The sequence below is a fragment of the Rhopalosiphum padi genome, chromosome 1 (genome assembly GCF_020882245.1).
Source record: "Rhopalosiphum padi isolate XX-2018 chromosome 1, ASM2088224v1, whole genome shotgun sequence".
NCBI classification, from domain to species: Eukaryota; Metazoa; Arthropoda; class Insecta; order Hemiptera; family Aphididae; genus Rhopalosiphum; species Rhopalosiphum padi.
The window spans coordinates 44,559,594-44,579,502 of NC_083597.1; the positions used below are offsets into that span (position 1 = coordinate 44,559,594).

Genomic DNA, 19,909 nt, shown 5'->3' on the forward strand with positions numbered 1-19,909 from the left:
CAATTGTTCAGAGCAAGACCTACAGATATTAGTTAATAATAATTATGTATCGAAATAAACGACTTGTGTGAAGAAACTTTGTCACAGTTGATTTTTTTGTTTTTTAAATTTTCAAACTCCGTCGATTTGGTGTATTGGTCATCTCAGTGACACAACTATAGGTACGCATAGATAGAATTAGTTTAATCGTAATGCAGACAATCGATGTACTTATTATTGTGAGTTACGATGATAATATTATATATATATATATATATAGTTATATCCACGTGTCGACCTAATCTTACCGGAAACGTCCGCGCGGGATCCGGCGGGCTTAAGATGTGCCTACACTTTACTACTCGTGCCGGTGCATTAACTCGTCGACTTCTCTTCATCGCCGACGCGTACAAAGTGTGTGTGTGTGTATATATATATGTATCAGACTCAACTCTCCATTGAAACGTGCCATTTACAAATGCTAAACCAGTCGGTGCTGCAGAAGTTTGTTTTGCTTAATGTTTACCGACCGGAAGTCCGGGCTTATGTTTCGCAATACAAAATGCCCGCCCCCGTCGTTTGGCCGCAGTTCTTGCGCGCAAAGAGATGGCTGTGGGGGAGGGGATCAGAAACTGGCGTGTCTATTATGAACGCGCCGAACTTTCGCTCCCGCGCTGACACTCCATTATGACCAAAACTTTACCACCGCCTATAATACGCAGTGTACTACTTTCACGCGCGTTTATATAATATTCATACAAATAAATATATATATATATATATGTGTGTGTGTATAATACGTGGCTGTAACCCAAATATTTGTTTCTTTCGTCCGAATGTTAAAATTATCTAAAAAACGTTACTGATAAATGCTTATTCATGGGATTGGGGGTGTTTGATTCGATTACTGGTTCTCCTTAAAAATCTCCCCACAAGAAATTTTCTATATAATATTAACAATTTTTCTAAAAGTTGTATAATATTGATTTAGTGTCTGTATAAAAGTAAATATAATATTATGACTATGAGCACTTAACTATTTACTTTAATAGAAGTATATTTGTTGACATCTAAAAAATTATTTTGTAGAATAAAATTTGAATTTGAATTTTATTTTAAATAATATTATTGGCGTGGTTGAAATTATGTGTATGTATCTTTAGACTAATCTAAAATAGTAGTCTGTTAAATACTTTAAACTAATGTACTTCAAAGTCCATAAAATAATAACTTATAATATCATAAAGTCATGTATTTATCAGTTATTGTAATAAATTAATAAATAATAGAAATATTTTAAAAGTATACTTGTGGTGAATTTATATATTTCGCACATGTTTGTTCTATAAAATGTTGTGTGATTAAATAATTTAAAAATATCATCCCTTTACACTATTAAATATTTATAAATAAATATTGTACATTATTTAGCTACTGTGTACATTTATTAATCATATTGGTTTTTATTTTTTAGAGAGTGTAGTGAATTATGTTGCGCCCAGAGCCGACACCGAATTCGAAGACATCAGTTATGATGGAGACATGGCACGATCACTCATGACAGGTGGTCTGGGAATGCTGACCGACAGTTTGTACGGAGCAGATGATTTCTTACAGTTCGATTTGCAATTCCATAAGCCTCTCAGTGAGTATTATTCATATTTACGTTAAAAATATATGTATTTCATAATATTCAAAACAAATTATTTTCGTTTACTATAGATTTAAACAGCCTTAGTATCAATATATTTTTGGAATACTTAAGCGCAATCATTTTTACTTCCAAATGTATTTACTTTATACAGAGCTTAGTTTTCGAAAAAAATAATATGGTGTATATGAAATAATAATTTACAAACAAATTTTGATAAGTAAAATATATCAATAACCCAATTATGGTACCTGCCCATTCGTTTTATTAAATAAACTAAGCTCATAACTAACTGGTATTATCAATGTAAAGATGTAAATAAATGGATTATCAAAGTAACTTCATTTCACGGTGTTTATATTCTTTATATTTTGTCACATTAAACTGTAAGAAGATAATGTTTTTCCACCATAAATATGATAATAATAATAATAATAATACAAACATAGCCCTAATAGTTTATGGGCACTGGGTAGGTAAGTAATTGGTAAGCTACTTTGAATGTTCTTTTTGAATTTTTATTTAAAAAAAATAAAGTTTACCAAAGCTTGTGATATTAATTTCAAAATATGGATTTATACAATGTTGCTGCAAACTGATTTAAATCTAACCGATAGCGCATTAGAAAATAATGCATTAGATATCAATAATATTCAATTGCAAATGAAAAGCATTTAATAATATTGAATATTTTACTCGCGCTCGATCTGCGCTATAAATTTATTTTTTTAATAAAAATATAATATTTGTATAAATAATAGAGAATTATTATGAAGATTTATTATAATATGTAATCGTGGCAATATAAACAAACTGATGCACATGCCTATTATATACTATAAATATCAATAAGCCACCGACTGCCGAGACTTGGACTCGTTATTATAAAACATGTTTGTACGTGGCATTATAATATATTCGGTGGTCTTAATAGGTATATTTATTACGTATATTATAGTCTATTCTATTCTATTTTTTTTGTTGCGCCGCTACAGCCGAATTATCCGTATCCCGTTGACGTTATACAGTAAATAATAATAATAATAACGGCACGAACAACACACTGCAACAGTGGTACAGATGTACGTAATATAGAACTCGTTCAGAAGAGTTATACGCAGAATTAGAAATTCGCGTACGCCACCGCTCCCGAAACGGCATTCGGCCGAGATACGCATTATATGGTTAAATCTTATTAACTCGAACCGCGGCAGAGACGAACGTCGCAAATTATTTCGACGGTTCGCATTCACGAGTTATATACATCTATACATATTATAAACATACACTCAAAGGCAAAAAGCGGTGCCCGCCACTGGCGCCCGACTCACTACGGTATAAATCAACGTGCAGATTGCATAACCACACGGAGCCTAAAACGTCAACGATGAAGACCGCGTTATTATTTTCGAGCGCCGCCGTCGCTTTGCGCGTACCTACGCAAGAATAATATTACCATAAGAAACGTATTTTGAGAAGTTTTCCGACGTCGAACGTTTGTGTATTATTGTGATATGACGTAAAAAAAAAAAAGTCGCGGAATTTTTTGGCTTTTACAGTTATTGGGATCCGTGTGGTTCCGGAACCACCGGGCTTTAGGGTAATTGACGGGTTGCCGACGAAGGAAAAGAAGAAAAATAAAACGATTCTCTTTGCAGTGTTATTATTAAATAAAATAATATATTATAATACCGTCTTCCGTCATATAAAGATAGCACTTTCTAAATAACGGACCCAAATGCCGCCCAAAAGATTTTATTATTATACGTGTATCGTGTATGGTATGATAATATTATGATGCTGTAATGTCGTAACCGGGAAGATCTAATATTACCTAATATTGTATCTCTTTAGAAGTAGTTGTAATAGGTTTTAATCAACACGTTTGGCTTAAAATTCTATCATTCCTTACGTATACTATATTTTGAATAGTATGCTTTATTCTATGATTTAAAGACTGTTTTCATTAAATGTTTCTTTGAATTCCTTCGTGTTTACGCTGCAGTGCATCGTATATTATTTTAATAATTTAGACGGAGTCAAAACTCTATAATAGAAAATTCTATTGTATGTACACTGCATAATATAATATTTATGTATAATACGTTATAGTATAATATAACGTATGTTATAATATTATGCTCTCTAAGATTACACAGTGAATATAATAAATTATACAACACATTTGAGCTTATATTATACCCGGATATTTTAAAAAGTATGGAATAACACGTTAAGAAATATAAGTGGTAAGAATACCGAATATTATCCTATACAATTTGAAAATAATGAAAAAAAAAAAAGTACTAAAATAAAATAGAAAATGTTTAATATTAATTTTAAATATTTACAAATATCCGGTTAATATAATACAAACAGTACCTAAATATGTATATTTTATTAACTAAATTTAAATTTTTATAATCTATTATTTTATATTAAAATAGTTTTGTTTTTATTTGTTTAATATACGCGGAGGAAACAAAGCGATTGAATAAGTTAAGAATAGTATATTGTAAACACTTAGGTAATAGTATTTCAGAGAATAGCCTCAGAAAAATTATTATAGTATTTATGATTGCATAGGTGAAAAGAGCCTTCAAAGGTAAAAACTATTCATTCACTATAATACTAATACGTCAATATGTATGTAAAAATGAAATTTTAAACAATCAAATGTGGTACGTGACATTGTTTATAGCTGCAAAATAATGGTGGATAATTAGCTCAGTATAAAAAAGTAAGCTTGAGACCATAAATATGTGGTGCTTTATAAAACTGTTATAATGATCCCGTTTGCTGAAAGAATATCCATGTTAGAGGTATTAAACAGAAATACTGAATAAAATAAAATCGGCAATATCATGGCAATGCATTCAATACAGATAATATAAAATTCTTGGATATAATATTATTTCAATACACGATTGGTTCTTACAATAATAATTGAAGGAAATGTTGAAGTATAATATGTCATAAGAAAAATACCGAGGTCAAGGTACAATATGACTTAAATCATGTTATGAATAGATAAAAGTACGAGGACATAAAGGGATTAACTTAACTTAACAATGAGCCATTAAAAGTTACAACAAATTAATTTAAGAATTGGTAACAAAAAGAAAAAAATTATATCTTCAATTTGACCAACAAGAGCTTACATATTAATCGTCGACGTTGAGTCTAATACGGAAGTTCGCGGCTGCGTGAGTGGAAATTTAATTGGTAGAATTAATCACAAAACGCGTTCAAAATATTTAAATATAAACTCACAGTTATTTTCCTGACGAAATTTAATAAATTACAAAGTAGTCTTTTTTATTGTCATACTATATATATATATATATATACATTATAATTCGACCGTAAACATCATAAAATTGAATCATTTTAACTTGCAATAATACTTCGTAATTTATTTTTATTTGTTTGCTTTTTTTTTATCATCAAAACTATTTTTAAAAACACTTTTAATGTTCGTAACACTTACAGCACGATTTATAGCAAAACTCAATTCGCATTTAAAACATATCTTACCGTATGCGATTTTCCTTTAAATAATAATACATAACTAAAAATAAGAAAAATATGCGTGTAAATAAAACAAATATTTTAAATCGTATGTAAAAAGTTTTTCGATATTATCATTTTACAAATATCAAATAATCGAGTTCCGATTACACGTAGACATATATATGTAATATTTTATTAGTATTATTATATTACTCGTGGTAAATGATGTATACGTGTCCGTTTGACCATTCAATTTGTATACTGCCTTTGTGCCGGTAAGCATTCGTTATTTTAGTTGCGGTCACTGACAAAAAAAAAATACACTGAGATAAAACGTACATATTATTATATATTTTATTCTTCCTTTGCTCCTTTACCATATTTTTTACGGTTCCTTAAATACCTTTAAATATCATTCTACAAAATGTTCTGGATTATCATAATAATAACATGTGTGTATAATTCTATTGATATTTTTCTACGGTTGAATGTTTTTATTGTTGTAGGCAAGAGATGGGTCGGCTGGTCAAACGATTCCATTGGCAATAAGTTGGATTTGGTGTTTGAGTTCAACGGATTCCGAATGTTCAAAGAAGTAAAAATACACAGCAGCCATATACCGACCAGAGACGTAAAAGTGAGTTGCCCGTTTTGCAGTACTGTAATATATATATTTTTGCATTCGAAATGTCTACACCGCGGGATTTACGAGCTATACGGTTTTATCGAATCCCGGTCACTAATTATGCAATAATAAATTATGACGTATAGGTATTTAGACTTATGTCAGCCTCTAATAAATATTTATTTTTTAAATTATCGTACCGCGATTTTCGATGTGCACCGCAAACAGTGTAAACCTGCATAACCGTGTCCGCAGGATTTAAAATTGTTATTTTATCATCATATTATATTATGATATATTATCACGATACATATTATAACATTTATTTATACATATTATAGTAGTGCTATAATCATAGAATTTAATATTTGAAGGCATTCACGGCCGGGTCACATAGTTGATTTGCTTACCCATATAATCGATTTCATGGCAATGAGTATTGAAAAACAAAAATCAAAGCTTTGATAAACGCGAATCTGAATCGCCAGGACGTTTCGGTAAAGCGTTTGCGATTTTCACATATACAACTCCCGAATAAAGATGCACAACCGGTGCACGATTTAAGATGGTGCGATCATCGCGTGCCGATCGTATTCGGTAAACTCTATACGGTCTTGTTTATTTCATTTTCTTTCGTTCCATTTTACGAGTCGCGCTAAAACCGTTCGATCAATCGGACAACGACAAAATCACTATAAAACCGACGATTTCTCTCGCTTCGGCGGCTACCGTATATGGTCGCGCGTCTGCAGTACGACGTGAGCCGGTCGCTCGCACGTTATTGTTATTGTTATTGTTATTATAATTTATAAGTAATATAACGTTTCGCGTACAAAGCAATACACTATAATGCTGTGCGCTATTATACGTTATTACGCGCTCATTGTTTCCTCGCCGCCCCGTTTGTATATTACTATTATAATATTATACGCGCACTGCAGAAACGGAGCCGTCACCGCCGCAAGTGGTCGCGCGATTGTCCCTTTCCCCCATGCGCTAGCTCGAAGAACGGCACGAAAGCTCTCTCAGAGTAGTAACGAACAGTCATTGTGCGCCGCTGGGCACATTAAACACAATGCATGTACAGGGCGATTGGGCAAACGTGCGCTTACCCCCCTCGTCAAATTCGAGATTGTCTAATCACCCTGTATATATGAGTGCGTAATACATCCGCCGCTGTCGGATATAAGTATACACTCGACGTCAATGCGGTTCTGTGACAGTTTTTTTTTCTTCGTTTTATCGCATTCGTTTGCGTCTAGCCTATAAACGCGCCACACGCACGTCGCAAATGGCGTGGGCGCGACCCGAGAACGCTAATTCACACTTCCCATTTTCATAAATCGACATTCGGCAGGCTACGGACGCGTCGTGTGTGTAGGCCCGATAGGAGTAATTTCTATTTTTCCATATCGACGATGATTTTCTAGATGATATTATATTATGTTTACACGTTTTTGAAAACTTTTTTCGGCATAACTGCGGGATCGTTTTCGAAAATTAAAAACAATAATACTTTTAACCGTTGTCGGTTATTATTTTAAGCTTATTAAATACTTTTTTTTATTATAACTATGTACGTTTTCAATTTAATGTCCTTATGTAGATAGTTTTTTTTGAAAATTCTAAAATCAAATCAATATTTAATATTACTTGCGTATTTATAAAAGTATTCACAATTCACATGTATTTAATTATAGAGTTGATTTAATTAAAAAAAATATTTCTTTTAACGTATCTAAACCTAATACTTGAGTATACCATTTATAGCAAATAATTAATAATAATTATGATAGTTATAGTTATAATTAAGACTCGGAAAACAAATGCAAAGTGCATTATTTTTTGAGTCCTCTATGACAATGTATTTTATGTACAAAATTAATTCCATGAATAGATACTTCAAAAGTAAAACTTTTATTTTGCACTTTTCGAGCATTTCTAGGATATTATTAACATTATTTTATTAAGTTTTAGTACATATATCATAATAATATTGCATTGCTTAAGCTTTTAGTGTAAATTAGAAAATTCAAAATGTATCAAGAAATATTGTTTTCATAATAATTGCTTTAAAAGTTTTTAGACATTTTTAATCCATACCTAAGTTTGGTATTTTGTTTTTGTATTATTGTTAGCTTAGTTGAAACAAAGAATTGTTAAAAATTCTGAAAGTCAAATTGTCATTTTTCTATCGCTCATGTAATTGCGTGTCTATAAAAAGAATATTGCTCATTTTTAAAAGCAATATTTGTTGAGATATTAAACATTTTGATATACTGATTTTCGAGACCCTTAAAAGTTATAATAATTGGCTTTTCAATAAATGCACAGTCAACACGATGGATAGTGGTTGTATTCTATACATTTCTTACTATAGTAAAATACTAAATAATATACATTATTTTAATTTAATCCATTTAAATGTTCACCCAACTATTACAAATAACGTTGCTTGATCTTATTGCAAGTATTTCATTCTATCAAATCTAATCTATATATTGCTATTATTTATTATGTATTATGCTCCTAGTTTTAAAAACAAAAATCCTATATAGTATATTATAGTACATACGTCTCATGATTTATAAGTTGTGTGTACTTACTACAATCTACAGTACCAAAGTTTGTCGTATTTGTAAACGTATATATAATGCATATACCTCTTACAGAATTTCTCAGAAATGCCTACAGGCTACAAATGTTCATTTTGAAACATACTATAATAATATACATTTAACCTTTTTAGAAATCATATCCGAATAAAATGTATTATATGAAGACAAAGTATTTTACAGTGACTTCCATCATTTATATTAGGGATAGTTCGAACTTACATTTTCACGAACTCCAACTTAATTTTTTTTTAAACTTAGATCTTATTCAAACTTTTTTTGTATTTTCGAAGTTTGTTGAACTTTTAAAAATGTTACCTTATAACAAATTTTAAAATATAGTTGTAAAATAAACTTTAAAGGTTAAAAGTTTATTTATTTAATTTTTAAATCAAATTAAAAAAAATCATTATTTTTTATTTTTAGTATGAAAAAAAATCTAAAAACTATAAGTATATGTCCAAAAAGTATAGTACCTAACAAATCACATAACCAGATATCATTAATTTTGTAACAAGATTTTCGTAAAGAACGGTGTGTTCAATTGTCAAAAATAAAATACAATAAATTTACCGTCATACTTGAAAATTTTGAACTTAATTATGCTCGAATTATTTGAATTGTTCGAGACGTTCGAGTTCGAGAACATATCTCTATATTCCATCATTGTATTTTTACAGTGAACAAAAAAATTCACCATCAATCAATCGGTTACTATGTATAATATTCGGGTTTTTAGTTTTTAAAATTATATCCATAATAATTCAATCTACCATCGTATTATTATTGTTTGAGAAGGTTTTTGTTTTTTTGATGTACCTACATACATAATATTACATATAATATATTCTACTTATACTTTTCAGAACTCAGTATTTATTACATTCACCGCGAGGGTTGTAAATTTGAGTTTAGTACAAGATCACCGGCGGTGTTTGCAGATAACCTTCTATTTGAATATTATATTTATTGCCAATATAAAAGAAAGACAATAATGGATCCATAAACCGTTATTCCAAATCCAACATTTCCAATAATATATTATGTCCCTGTTGAACTCTGTTGTACTTCATTCAATTTGGAAAATGGAGCACCTCAGTGTTCTTATAAGTTTTATTTTTAACACGTTATAGTATCTATATTATATGCCTTTGGGAACACGGTTAATATTTCAGTTTTTCCTTCGACTGTGCAAACTGAATTATTTATTTATTTGCATTTGTAAGTAATAATACCCGACTGAGTAAATATTAACTACCTACCAGCGTTTAGTCTCAGATCGAATTACACATTAATGAATAATGTATATATACTTGGTGGAAATTGATATTATTACATCGGCGTTAACTTTTGTTGTTTGAAGATTAATCAATCACTCGCTATTTTATGTTTTTGTAATCTAAATATATAATAATATTTGAATTAATTAATTGCCAATTATTCAAGTAAAAACCGTTACCTTAAATAAATTAACGATACACTAAAACAAACAAAAATAATAATATATTTAATAATAAGCTAATGTTTATTTATTATTAAAATTATTGATACTTAACATTTAATTTTGTTAGAAAATCATAATATTAATAGCATTTAAAAATAATATATTTCTTTTCCAGTTGTATAAACACAGTTAGCATTTATTTCAGAAAAGTGGTTCTTTTACAAAATGTATGACATATTCGTTAAATTTATTGTATACAATTGAGCTATTGTAACACGCTTTATTTTGATACATATTTACAAGTATATAATTATTTTAAGATAAGTATAGATTAATATTTTTTTTTTGAGTCTTTATAATACGATTATGAGTATACAGTTTTATAATTTTCTAATTAAATACAATTTTTCATATTAAATTAATACAATTTTAATGAAATGTTTGTATTCTTAACCATACGTTTTTTAAACTGTTTATTTAGAACAAAAACATAATTATATAATTAATTTAAAAAAATTAAAAATTCAGTTGCAAAAAAAAATTTAACAATTCAAATTTCTTAATTTATTTGAAAACGTGATAAAACAACCATTTTTACCTTATTTGGTGTACAGTATATTATTAAAAAGATAAATGTTTAATTTCGTGAAAGCATCGTACATTATAGTGTGCATGTGTACATAAATAATAATATGCAAACAATATTCAATGTGTATCTATGTGATTTATGGAATTGTTTTTTTCTCAACACGACATATATTTTTCTGCCCTTTCAGGTGTTTAGTATGGCGTTGATTTACGTCAGCTTGGACGGGGACAAATGGCAAGAATGGCCGATAAAGTTTAGCACAAAGTCGGAGGCCATTAAGGACACCGCTGTAAACATAACCATCAATCTGAAGAGCAGGGTGGGCCGGTATATCAAGATATGTCTCTATTTTTCTGCTCGATGGATACTCATCAGCGAGGTCTCGTTTGAGTCTGGTAAGTAATTTTCGAGACGCACTTGGGTAATATATCGTAATAATTCTTTTTGTATTACACCGAGTTCTGGATAACAGTTTGGAAAAAGTTTAAAGGATATCGCAAAAGTTAACATTTAAGGGTCACCGGTTCACTATAAGTTTTTAATTATAAAAAATAGAAACGTATAAACATTATTGTTTACAATTTATCGAAATTAAAATGTGTTCGTAGATTTACTTCATATTATTATACTAATGGCCTATTCAGTTTGGAACAAAGATGACATAAATAGCCATATGTTGTATACCTAGCTAATCAATAACCAACCAGCACTCTATTCTCATTCGAAAGCGTATTACTTAAGTCCACTTGTCATTTTAACCACCAACCACATAAATCACTGGTGTTTGTGAACTTGGTACGGTTACTGAATAGACAAAAACTATAATTTACCATAACTTAGCATAGTTTATGTCCCTACAAACTTATTTACGTTTATCAACCAGACACGTTATATCTGCACAAGTATCTACGACAAGTCAGCGTATTATTATTATAATTTATTAGCCATATAACTCTAAATTGTCACTAAATAAACAAGACAAAGATATTGTGGTAAATATCTTAATAAAGTGATTTGAGAAGTCCTATTATTTTTTGTATCTATACATGCACCTAATACCAAAACATACAAGGAAAACAATTTTAGATTTCGGCTTACTTATAAATACTGGAAATATAAAATTTGTTTCAATTTTGATATTACCGAATTTTCAAGCTGAACCAACAAATAAACTAGTCAACAAACTAAAACACATTGACTGATCTTTATATAATTCTATTCTATCTATTTCTGGTTTCAATTCCCTTTAAACTCAAACAGTTGTGTTCATCAATACCGTAAATGTTTATAAAGCATCTATGTATATATAATTGTGTATAGTGGTATGCCTATAGGTATAATAAATTATAGTTTATTCAATCGTTTGAGTTGAGCCCGTTTTGTTAAATTCACATACTACACTTTCGGATGTTCCACCTATCCGTAGACATAGACTGCCGTTTAATAATAGTCTGGCGACGGACGTAAATCGAACAAAAATTCCCTAACAGTTTATAATAACAGAGAACAATCATCAATGTGTTTGCGTGCATGACCAATCCCATTTTATACTCGAATTCACACCAAAGCAGTCAGCTCGGTACGTGACTGTCCACGCTTGTATTTTTGTTTCCATTTCATTAAAAAGCGATTCGTGTAAAATCATACCCACGACCTTTAACGTTCACGAGTTGACAAAAATACGTTTATAACCAATGCCGTTCGACGAGAAACGCCGTCCTTTTTAAACAGCCAGTAGATTGATTTGGAGATTCGGTCTACACGCAGGCCGTACACACCCCGACCTTAGAAACAAAAATTGTTTTCAGCGCCCGACAAGCACAGGGAAAAGGAACGAAAGGGGGGGGGAAGGACGAAAACGCAGTACGGTCTATTATAATATATATATATATTCACCACCCTCCGTGTATGTATATATATATACACGTGGAAGCGTCGTCGTATATATTGGTACGATTTAAATTTCCGGTCGGTCGCAATCGGTAAACGTTGAGAGATATTATTATACGCGATACAGCATACGAGGGAGCTTCTTTCGGTGCACGTCACACATCAACGACGACATGGGGATAACAATCCGCATTTTTCTCTCGCAATAACATCGAGCTCGAGTTACATTTTACTATTATTTCCATACGAGACGTTCTGTCGGAATACACCACCGCCGTGTATATACTCCCTTGGTAAAAATAAATAAATCGAAAACGTTTTTACCATATATTATAATAATACGCGTATATTCGTGCCCAGACGTTAGTGTGTGTATGTGTGTGTATAATATAAGTATATTATTATCTATTATCCGACAACTGCCGTCTGCTTTAATACCGACTCCCGCCCGCCATCCGCATCGAAAATATGAATTAATCTAGCGAAAAATATTGCGAAATCACAATTTTAAACGAATTCCGTCGAATTTTATACACCAATAATTCGACATATAGTATGACTATTAGTATCGTTCACTGAAGTCTTTCGACTCGATTGAATTAAATTTAACTATCGAATGTATTATGCACTCGAAAAATAAATGGTAGGCACAAACACACAAACACTAACCCCGTGCTCGTGTTATAGTTGTTTTGAAATAAATTATTCCTTGAAACAAAAACATAATATAAAAGGTGTACCAGTTGGATTCGTGTGCAATATTTTTACAACATTGAAACGTTATTCAAAATGAACTTTTATAATACAGGAATGCGTCAAGATACAAAAGCCCATCAAATCCTTCAGTGAATAGAAATTCCTCGTGGCCACCGTAGTGTGGTTTTATGTACCCCTAAAGGAATCCAATTTCAAAGGATTTCCTTGAATCAATGCACATTGAACAACGAACGAGTAAAATGATAAGGCTCCCTCGGTCGTTGTAAACCGTGGTTTATGTACTACGAAATAATAAAAAACCCTAATCAAAATATCTAAATTTTAATCATCTCACAGATTTCGTTGCAAATTATACTATTCGACTATTTTCTCTGATTAAAATCATTGTCACTTAACACGCAAGCGACACTAATCGATATTAGCGAGTCTTTGTTGTTTTCATTACGATGACAATTAATAATGTATCGTTGCGGTTGACCTGTCACTAACGGTTTTAATATTTACTCACGTGTGATGCTAATCATAAATTTGTGAGATTAATCAACTGTTGTTAACCACACAACTAAGTTATTGGATCCATCGTCTCGCTTGCGTGTACTTGGTATAAAACCATATAATACCTTTCTATTACAACGTGTTGCGTTAGCTTTGCATAATTTGCTTAAATCAGATTTTCCACTCATTCCAGAACGATTCCCTGTATTTTTTTCCTATTCAAGTCGTTTTTTTCATTACTATAAATTCGTTTGTCTAGTTAAAAAACTTCTGATAACAAAATATAAAGCTGAGAACAAAGTTTCTTAATTTGCCTACGGTTTGTGCGTTAGTAATGTACTCGTAATGTATGTATTGCGTGTTTATCAAATAAAAATGTTGTAAACAGCTTAAAATAAAACTAAGAATAATTTTCAATAAAAATTGTATAATGCTAAACTATACCATTATTATACTTTATTATGTCAATATGATTAATCTAAGACTTATGGCCAAATATGTTCATAACTATAGGTTTTTAACATATACGTGTTGCTCGTAATAAATTAATTTACTAATTGGTTAGGGCATTGTGAGTTACACAAAATTAAATATTTTTGGGTAATCTATACGAACACAATGTGTATGTTTATGAAACTTAATTTAATATTTTATTATTTTAATTTGTATATCTAAAGAATGGTAAAGTAGTATTTACGATTGGGTTGTACAACATTATATATTACTCTTTTTAACCTTTTATAAATTATTCAAATACTCTTGTGTGACAAATTGTAATGTTTTTGGCCTAGTTTACTATACAACACTATTCCGGAAAAAGTAGTAGTTTCATATGTACATGATAAAATATTAAACACACAGAGGAGTAGTATAAAATGCAAGCATATAGAGCGAGCAATGAATTAATAACTACTGCCATTACTTTAATATTTTGATAGGTAATATTTGATGGAAACAAATAAATAGTATATATGTTTAAAAATTATTAGTTTTTCGTCTGGCAGTAAATCAATCGTTTATTATCTTCGTGTCCCGGTAAAACATATCGAATACATTCTCGATGCCACGACAAAACTAATGGTCAACCGTTTTAAATTCGATTTATACTATTGAGCTGTCTGTAAAGTATATTTAATGGTATCTGTTAATAGTTTTATTCTAAAAACAAAATGTCAACTTCTATTATAAACTTTGCGTCTATCAGTCATATTAACTATATATAATAACTCGAAACATTCGACGGACAAAAACATCATCAATATTGACCATTGGAATTTACGGAATTGAACAAAAACGTTTTCTAACGTAAAAAAAAAAAAAGAAAAGTTGTTAACGTCTAAAAACTTTTCACTCACCTATATTTACGTCCCTCGTGTTTCCAGCGTACAGTAACTGAAACATTTGGCGTTAATTAAGACATCCATTAGTCAATACCGCTCCTACGTGAGACTAAAACTTTTTTCTCCTTATTATTATTATTGTTATTTTTTTATCCACACAACGTAACTTAAAATTTATGTTTCGGGACCAGGTGCGTTTGTGTTTCATGCGCAAATAACAGGCGTGCTTTTAAGCCCCCCGAGCTCTCCTTTAATGAGTACATTCCATTAAAACATGTATTTTCGTCCTCTGGAACAATGACCATGGGCGACCCGACATTAAAATTTACCGCAGTTCGCGGCAGTCTAATTGCAAAACGCGAACCGTAATATATGTAAACTAGTCTGGACGTCCCGTATAGAGCCCGTATTATGGGTACCTGTTACCCGCCTATATACGTATCCATTAACCGGCAGTTATGGATTCGAGGAACAGCTAGTGTTGTCGTGGATGAAATGTTATAACGCTTGCGGAATTATTGGCAATTTACAGAATTGGTCGCTGCGAACATAACCGAGGGATTGTTATCGCAGTTCTACACGCAAAAGGAAACTGGATACGAACTTCGCCAGAGTGGTGATACGACGCAAACGAGGAAGGAAGTTACTACAGGTAAACCGTTCAAACTTAACAATAACATTATAATATTCGTGCACGCTTTTATCTGCATTGTGTACTTGACGCTATATTATCACGTGCTGTACATTTCCGGAGGCTTTGTAGTGTGTACGTTAGCCCAAGACGCCTTGTACGATTTGGGTTAAGGAGATCCATGGGGTAGATACATTTTGGTTGGTTTTATTGGAAAAAACTGTTTTGTTGTGAAATGTTTAGTTTATTTTAATAATTATACACTTATTGAATTGCTGAATATAGACTATAAAAGACTAATAATGTGATGCAATATTTTATGATATACGATTTGACGACGGTAAAATAATTAATTACAATATACCATGGTTCAAAATAATTTTTTAGTCTTATTTGTATTACTTGAAAAATATATTTTATATTATTGACCGTTGTGTGTGTTGATAAATTCAATGAATAAATAAATGTATATTTATTGCAGTTTGTGAGTTTTTATATTGTATTGACTATAAATACTGTTGCGTATCGACGTAAATCAGTAAGTTAATATTTAATATTGAGTTGGTAAACGTAAAGACTCGTACCTTAAATCAATGGATAGTTTATTTAAGTTTTAATGAATAGGTAATACATATTATTTAGTAGTAATATATTTTTTTAACCGTGTGACGTAAAAGTGGTGTTAAAACACTGGAGTAAGTTTTAAAATATATCATTTGGTATGTTTTGACTCTTGGCTGCTTTTTATTATGATTAATTTGACCTAAAATAACAACTTACGTCATGTTGTTTATCAGGTTACGTGTTTTTTTCATGTCTGGATTTAAATTAAAGATGTTGTTTACAATAACACATTATAATATGTTAATCATACAATCAAAAAGTTCGTGTTTATTTATTATAGACTTGTCCTAAACACATAAGCTTACAGTCCATTATTTGAAGCGAAAAATATCTAAGCATAATTATTTTTAATTTTTCTGTAAAGACTAATAGTCTTACAATTTACTTTTTATCATGACAAACAACATCTGCCTCGCTCTCTATAGTCACAACTATTTTATCAGTTGGATCAACAACTCATAGTAAAAAAAAATATCACATGATATACATAATTATTAACGATTTAATAATTTTAATTCGTAGAACAAATTTACTACAAACACGCTCTATCCGGTCAATAAAAATTCGAACACGAATAACACACCATTAACCGCCTTGTTCTTTGTATTATTATTAAAACAATCATGAAACGTCAATCTAACATTTTTAAGATTAAATTATTATCATGAATTTATCACCACTCGTTCGCTGATTGGTAAAAATATTAAAGTATATCTATGCTGGAGCATTGTATTTAGATTAGAAATAATATGTAGTCGTGTGTAAGCAATATTTACTCAAATGCACGATGTTAACAATTGTATTTTATGATGATTCTTAATTTTTTAAATAAGAGTATAAACATTGCAAATAATTTTTGAAAATAATGTTAATGTTTTTGTAACATCATTATACGTATATTGCACTTTCAAATTGTAGATACAATTTAATCAATGTCTCATTAATAGATATCTATACTTTATCTATTACTAATCGTGTCTTGTAAGACTTGTAAGAGTATGTCAACAGTTTTAGTTACATGAATGTAAAACAGTCAATATTCGATATTTTTATTAATGTTCACTGTTCTCACTGGTATGTCAATTTTGCTGCCAGTGATGTCTTCGTTATATATCAATTATTTTAAATTACTGATGACCTTAAATTTCGAGAATACAATTTGGTCACAAGATTTTTCCAATAAAATCCATATAAGTACTAAATCAAAAATAAATAATTTGCATTGTTCTAACCAATATATTATTATTTATATTGTATTTGGTAGTGGATAAAATTAAATTTGTAGTTACCCCTGTTGCAGAACGACCAATATATGTCTGTTCAGATAAGCATAAAATTTATAAAATTTACTCAAGTGAAATATAAATGTATTAATAATTTTAGTTAAATTTTTAATTATATTAACTCTTCAAATATTGGTCAACCCAAAAACTGAAAATACTTTGATAATTAAATAATATTGAATTAAAATAAGTCGTTTTCATAAACTCAATAAAATAATGTATGAAATAACCTCTTTTCCAGGAGGGGTCTATTATAAAATAATAATTATACCTTTTATGGACGCAATTCACCACTAATGCACTATTTCCAAGATATTTTTTAGTACAATTCTCAGAATCTTTCATTTTTTGGCACGTGCTGAATGTTCTCGTGGTTCGTATATTTAATTTATTTAGTGTCGTCCTCGTAATTGTTATTCTCATCACACATTCCTTATTAATAACCCCTTTATTAGGTATATACATTGTTTTGTACACACATATTATTTACCTGTCTGACTATATATTTTATAATATACATATAATGAAATACTGTTCGTTACAAACTCATAAAATATAGATTTTATTAAGTGATCGAAAATCTACTAATATTCTTCATTCATCTATTCCGCTTACGACTAATTTTTTTCTTTCAGAATATTAACTATACATCCCATAAACAGTATAAACTCGTTGAGGATTCTTCATGTCATCATTTTTAATTTACGTAGTTGGTGAATTTATTTCTCCCTGTTGCGAATGTAGTGCGCGTATGGTCTATGATATATCAATTGTTGGTGTTTGTTTAATTTAATTTATTATTTAGTAAGCACTATAGTAGAACCGTAGAAGTATTTTCTACTTATAAATAAATATAATTTTAATGTTGTTTCAAGTATAGATTGATTTACTTCAGTGTTTTCCGTGTCCGTACTATGGTTTCTACGTATTACATTATTAATCTTTCGCGCGCGTTCGTAATAATAATAAACTTCTTAAAAGCAATTTATTATAAATTATAATCATTATAGACTTATTTTTCTCAACTGTGAAACTGTGTTATTATTTTTATACGTTCTCCGCTGGACTTTAATTTTGCAAAATCCTATATTATTAGTCTTGAAGACATCGTGCCATTATACTTTTTAAAATGTGCTTAACACTGTGCCTTCGGTCACGTACTGCGAAAAAGGCGGTTTTTAAGTTAAAAACTATTTCCGGCAATAACACCGCGCGCAAACTTAAGAATCTGTAAAGAACGCGCGTTTTCAGAATAAAAAAAAAACGATTTCGAGTGATTATATGCGTAAATCGTTTCGGTTTTCGGACTTTTTACCGGCGTTTCGGGCGTGTTATACGCGTATATCGTTATTATATTGTGAATACTGAACGAATTACCTAACCCGTAAATAATATCCTTATTTTTTCGCAGGACCGAGTCCTGGCAACAGCACGCAGACGTACGTGGGCCTGGTCACGGGGTCGCTGGCCATGACCGTGCTGCTGGTGGCCGGCGTGGCCGTCGGTCTCGCGCTGAAACGCGGCCGGCAAAAGGTCGCGCTGCTCCAGTTCAAGCAGGCCACGCTCGGCGCGCCCAAACAGCAGTCCATCAACATGAAGCACCTGAAGAACGGGTCCAAGGCCGCCGTCGGGTCGTCGTCGCTGTACGGCCGGAGCGGCACGATGTTGAGCGGCGGCATCGGCATCGGCATCGGCGGCGGTCGCGGCGTCGGCGGCGTCGGCGGTCACGTGGGACACGAGTCCGAGGACAGCGACAACTCGTCCGTGTACCACGAGCCGTACAAGCGGCTGCCGTCCGGCAAGAATCACGATTACGCGCCCACCACGTTCCTGTTCAAGAAGGACGTGTCCGCGTTGACCACCAGCAAGAGCAGCGAATACACGGGTGAGTCGCCCACCCCATCGTACACCCCCCCCCCACACGCACACGCCGCGAGTTCCCGTTGTATATATAATATTATCGAATTGTTATTATATCATCACGATCGTGGTTACCGGACAGTGAAAAAGTCATTTTTTCCAAGTGTCCGCCGTAAACTAATTAAACGCCGAGTTAAAATCGTGTTTCGGCGTGTATGCGCACCAGCTGTGGGTCGAATTAAAAATTAATTGAATACATTTCGTCTGTTTCGTCACGATATGAGTGTTTATAAAAATAAATTAATGCGTTTTATTTTTTGATTTAATATATTTTTTTTTTTTAACGGACACAAACGAGTATTCGTTGTTTTTCCACTATATAGTTTACGTTAGGAAAAAAAATCGTAGCATATATTTTAACGAAATGGTTAATTATTATTTAAACAAAATTAAAATTTTCCAGTCGTTATATTATATGAGACCCACTTATTAACTTTAATCTTGCACAGTTAAATATAATATTTTTATTTTTAACTTTTGTATCATCGTACTAAACGTCGAATAAATTAACTAGCTCGAGTTATTTGCTTAATAAACATGACCTTTATAGTACGTATTATATTATTACGAATGCTTATATTATAATCGATTTA

The 19,909-nt window shown here is 31.1% G+C and overlaps 1 protein-coding gene across 2 annotated transcripts in view; it reads left to right on the plus strand.

Moving 5' to 3' along the window:
- Positions 1-19,909, plus strand: part of LOC132919639 (discoidin domain-containing receptor 2-like) — a 214,292-nt gene that overhangs the window by 186,070 nt on the left and 8,313 nt on the right. For both annotated transcript variants that reach the window (XM_060981381.1, XM_060981392.1), the window contains 5 exons: positions 1,454-1,624; positions 5,650-5,780; positions 10,604-10,811; positions 15,391-15,510; positions 18,808-19,281. In XM_060981381.1, coding sequence (XP_060837364.1) covers positions 1,454-1,624; positions 5,650-5,780; positions 10,604-10,811; positions 15,391-15,510; positions 18,808-19,281 — 1,104 coding nt within the window. The remainder of the gene's footprint in view (positions 1-1,453; positions 1,625-5,649; positions 5,781-10,603; positions 10,812-15,390; positions 15,511-18,807; positions 19,282-19,909) is intronic.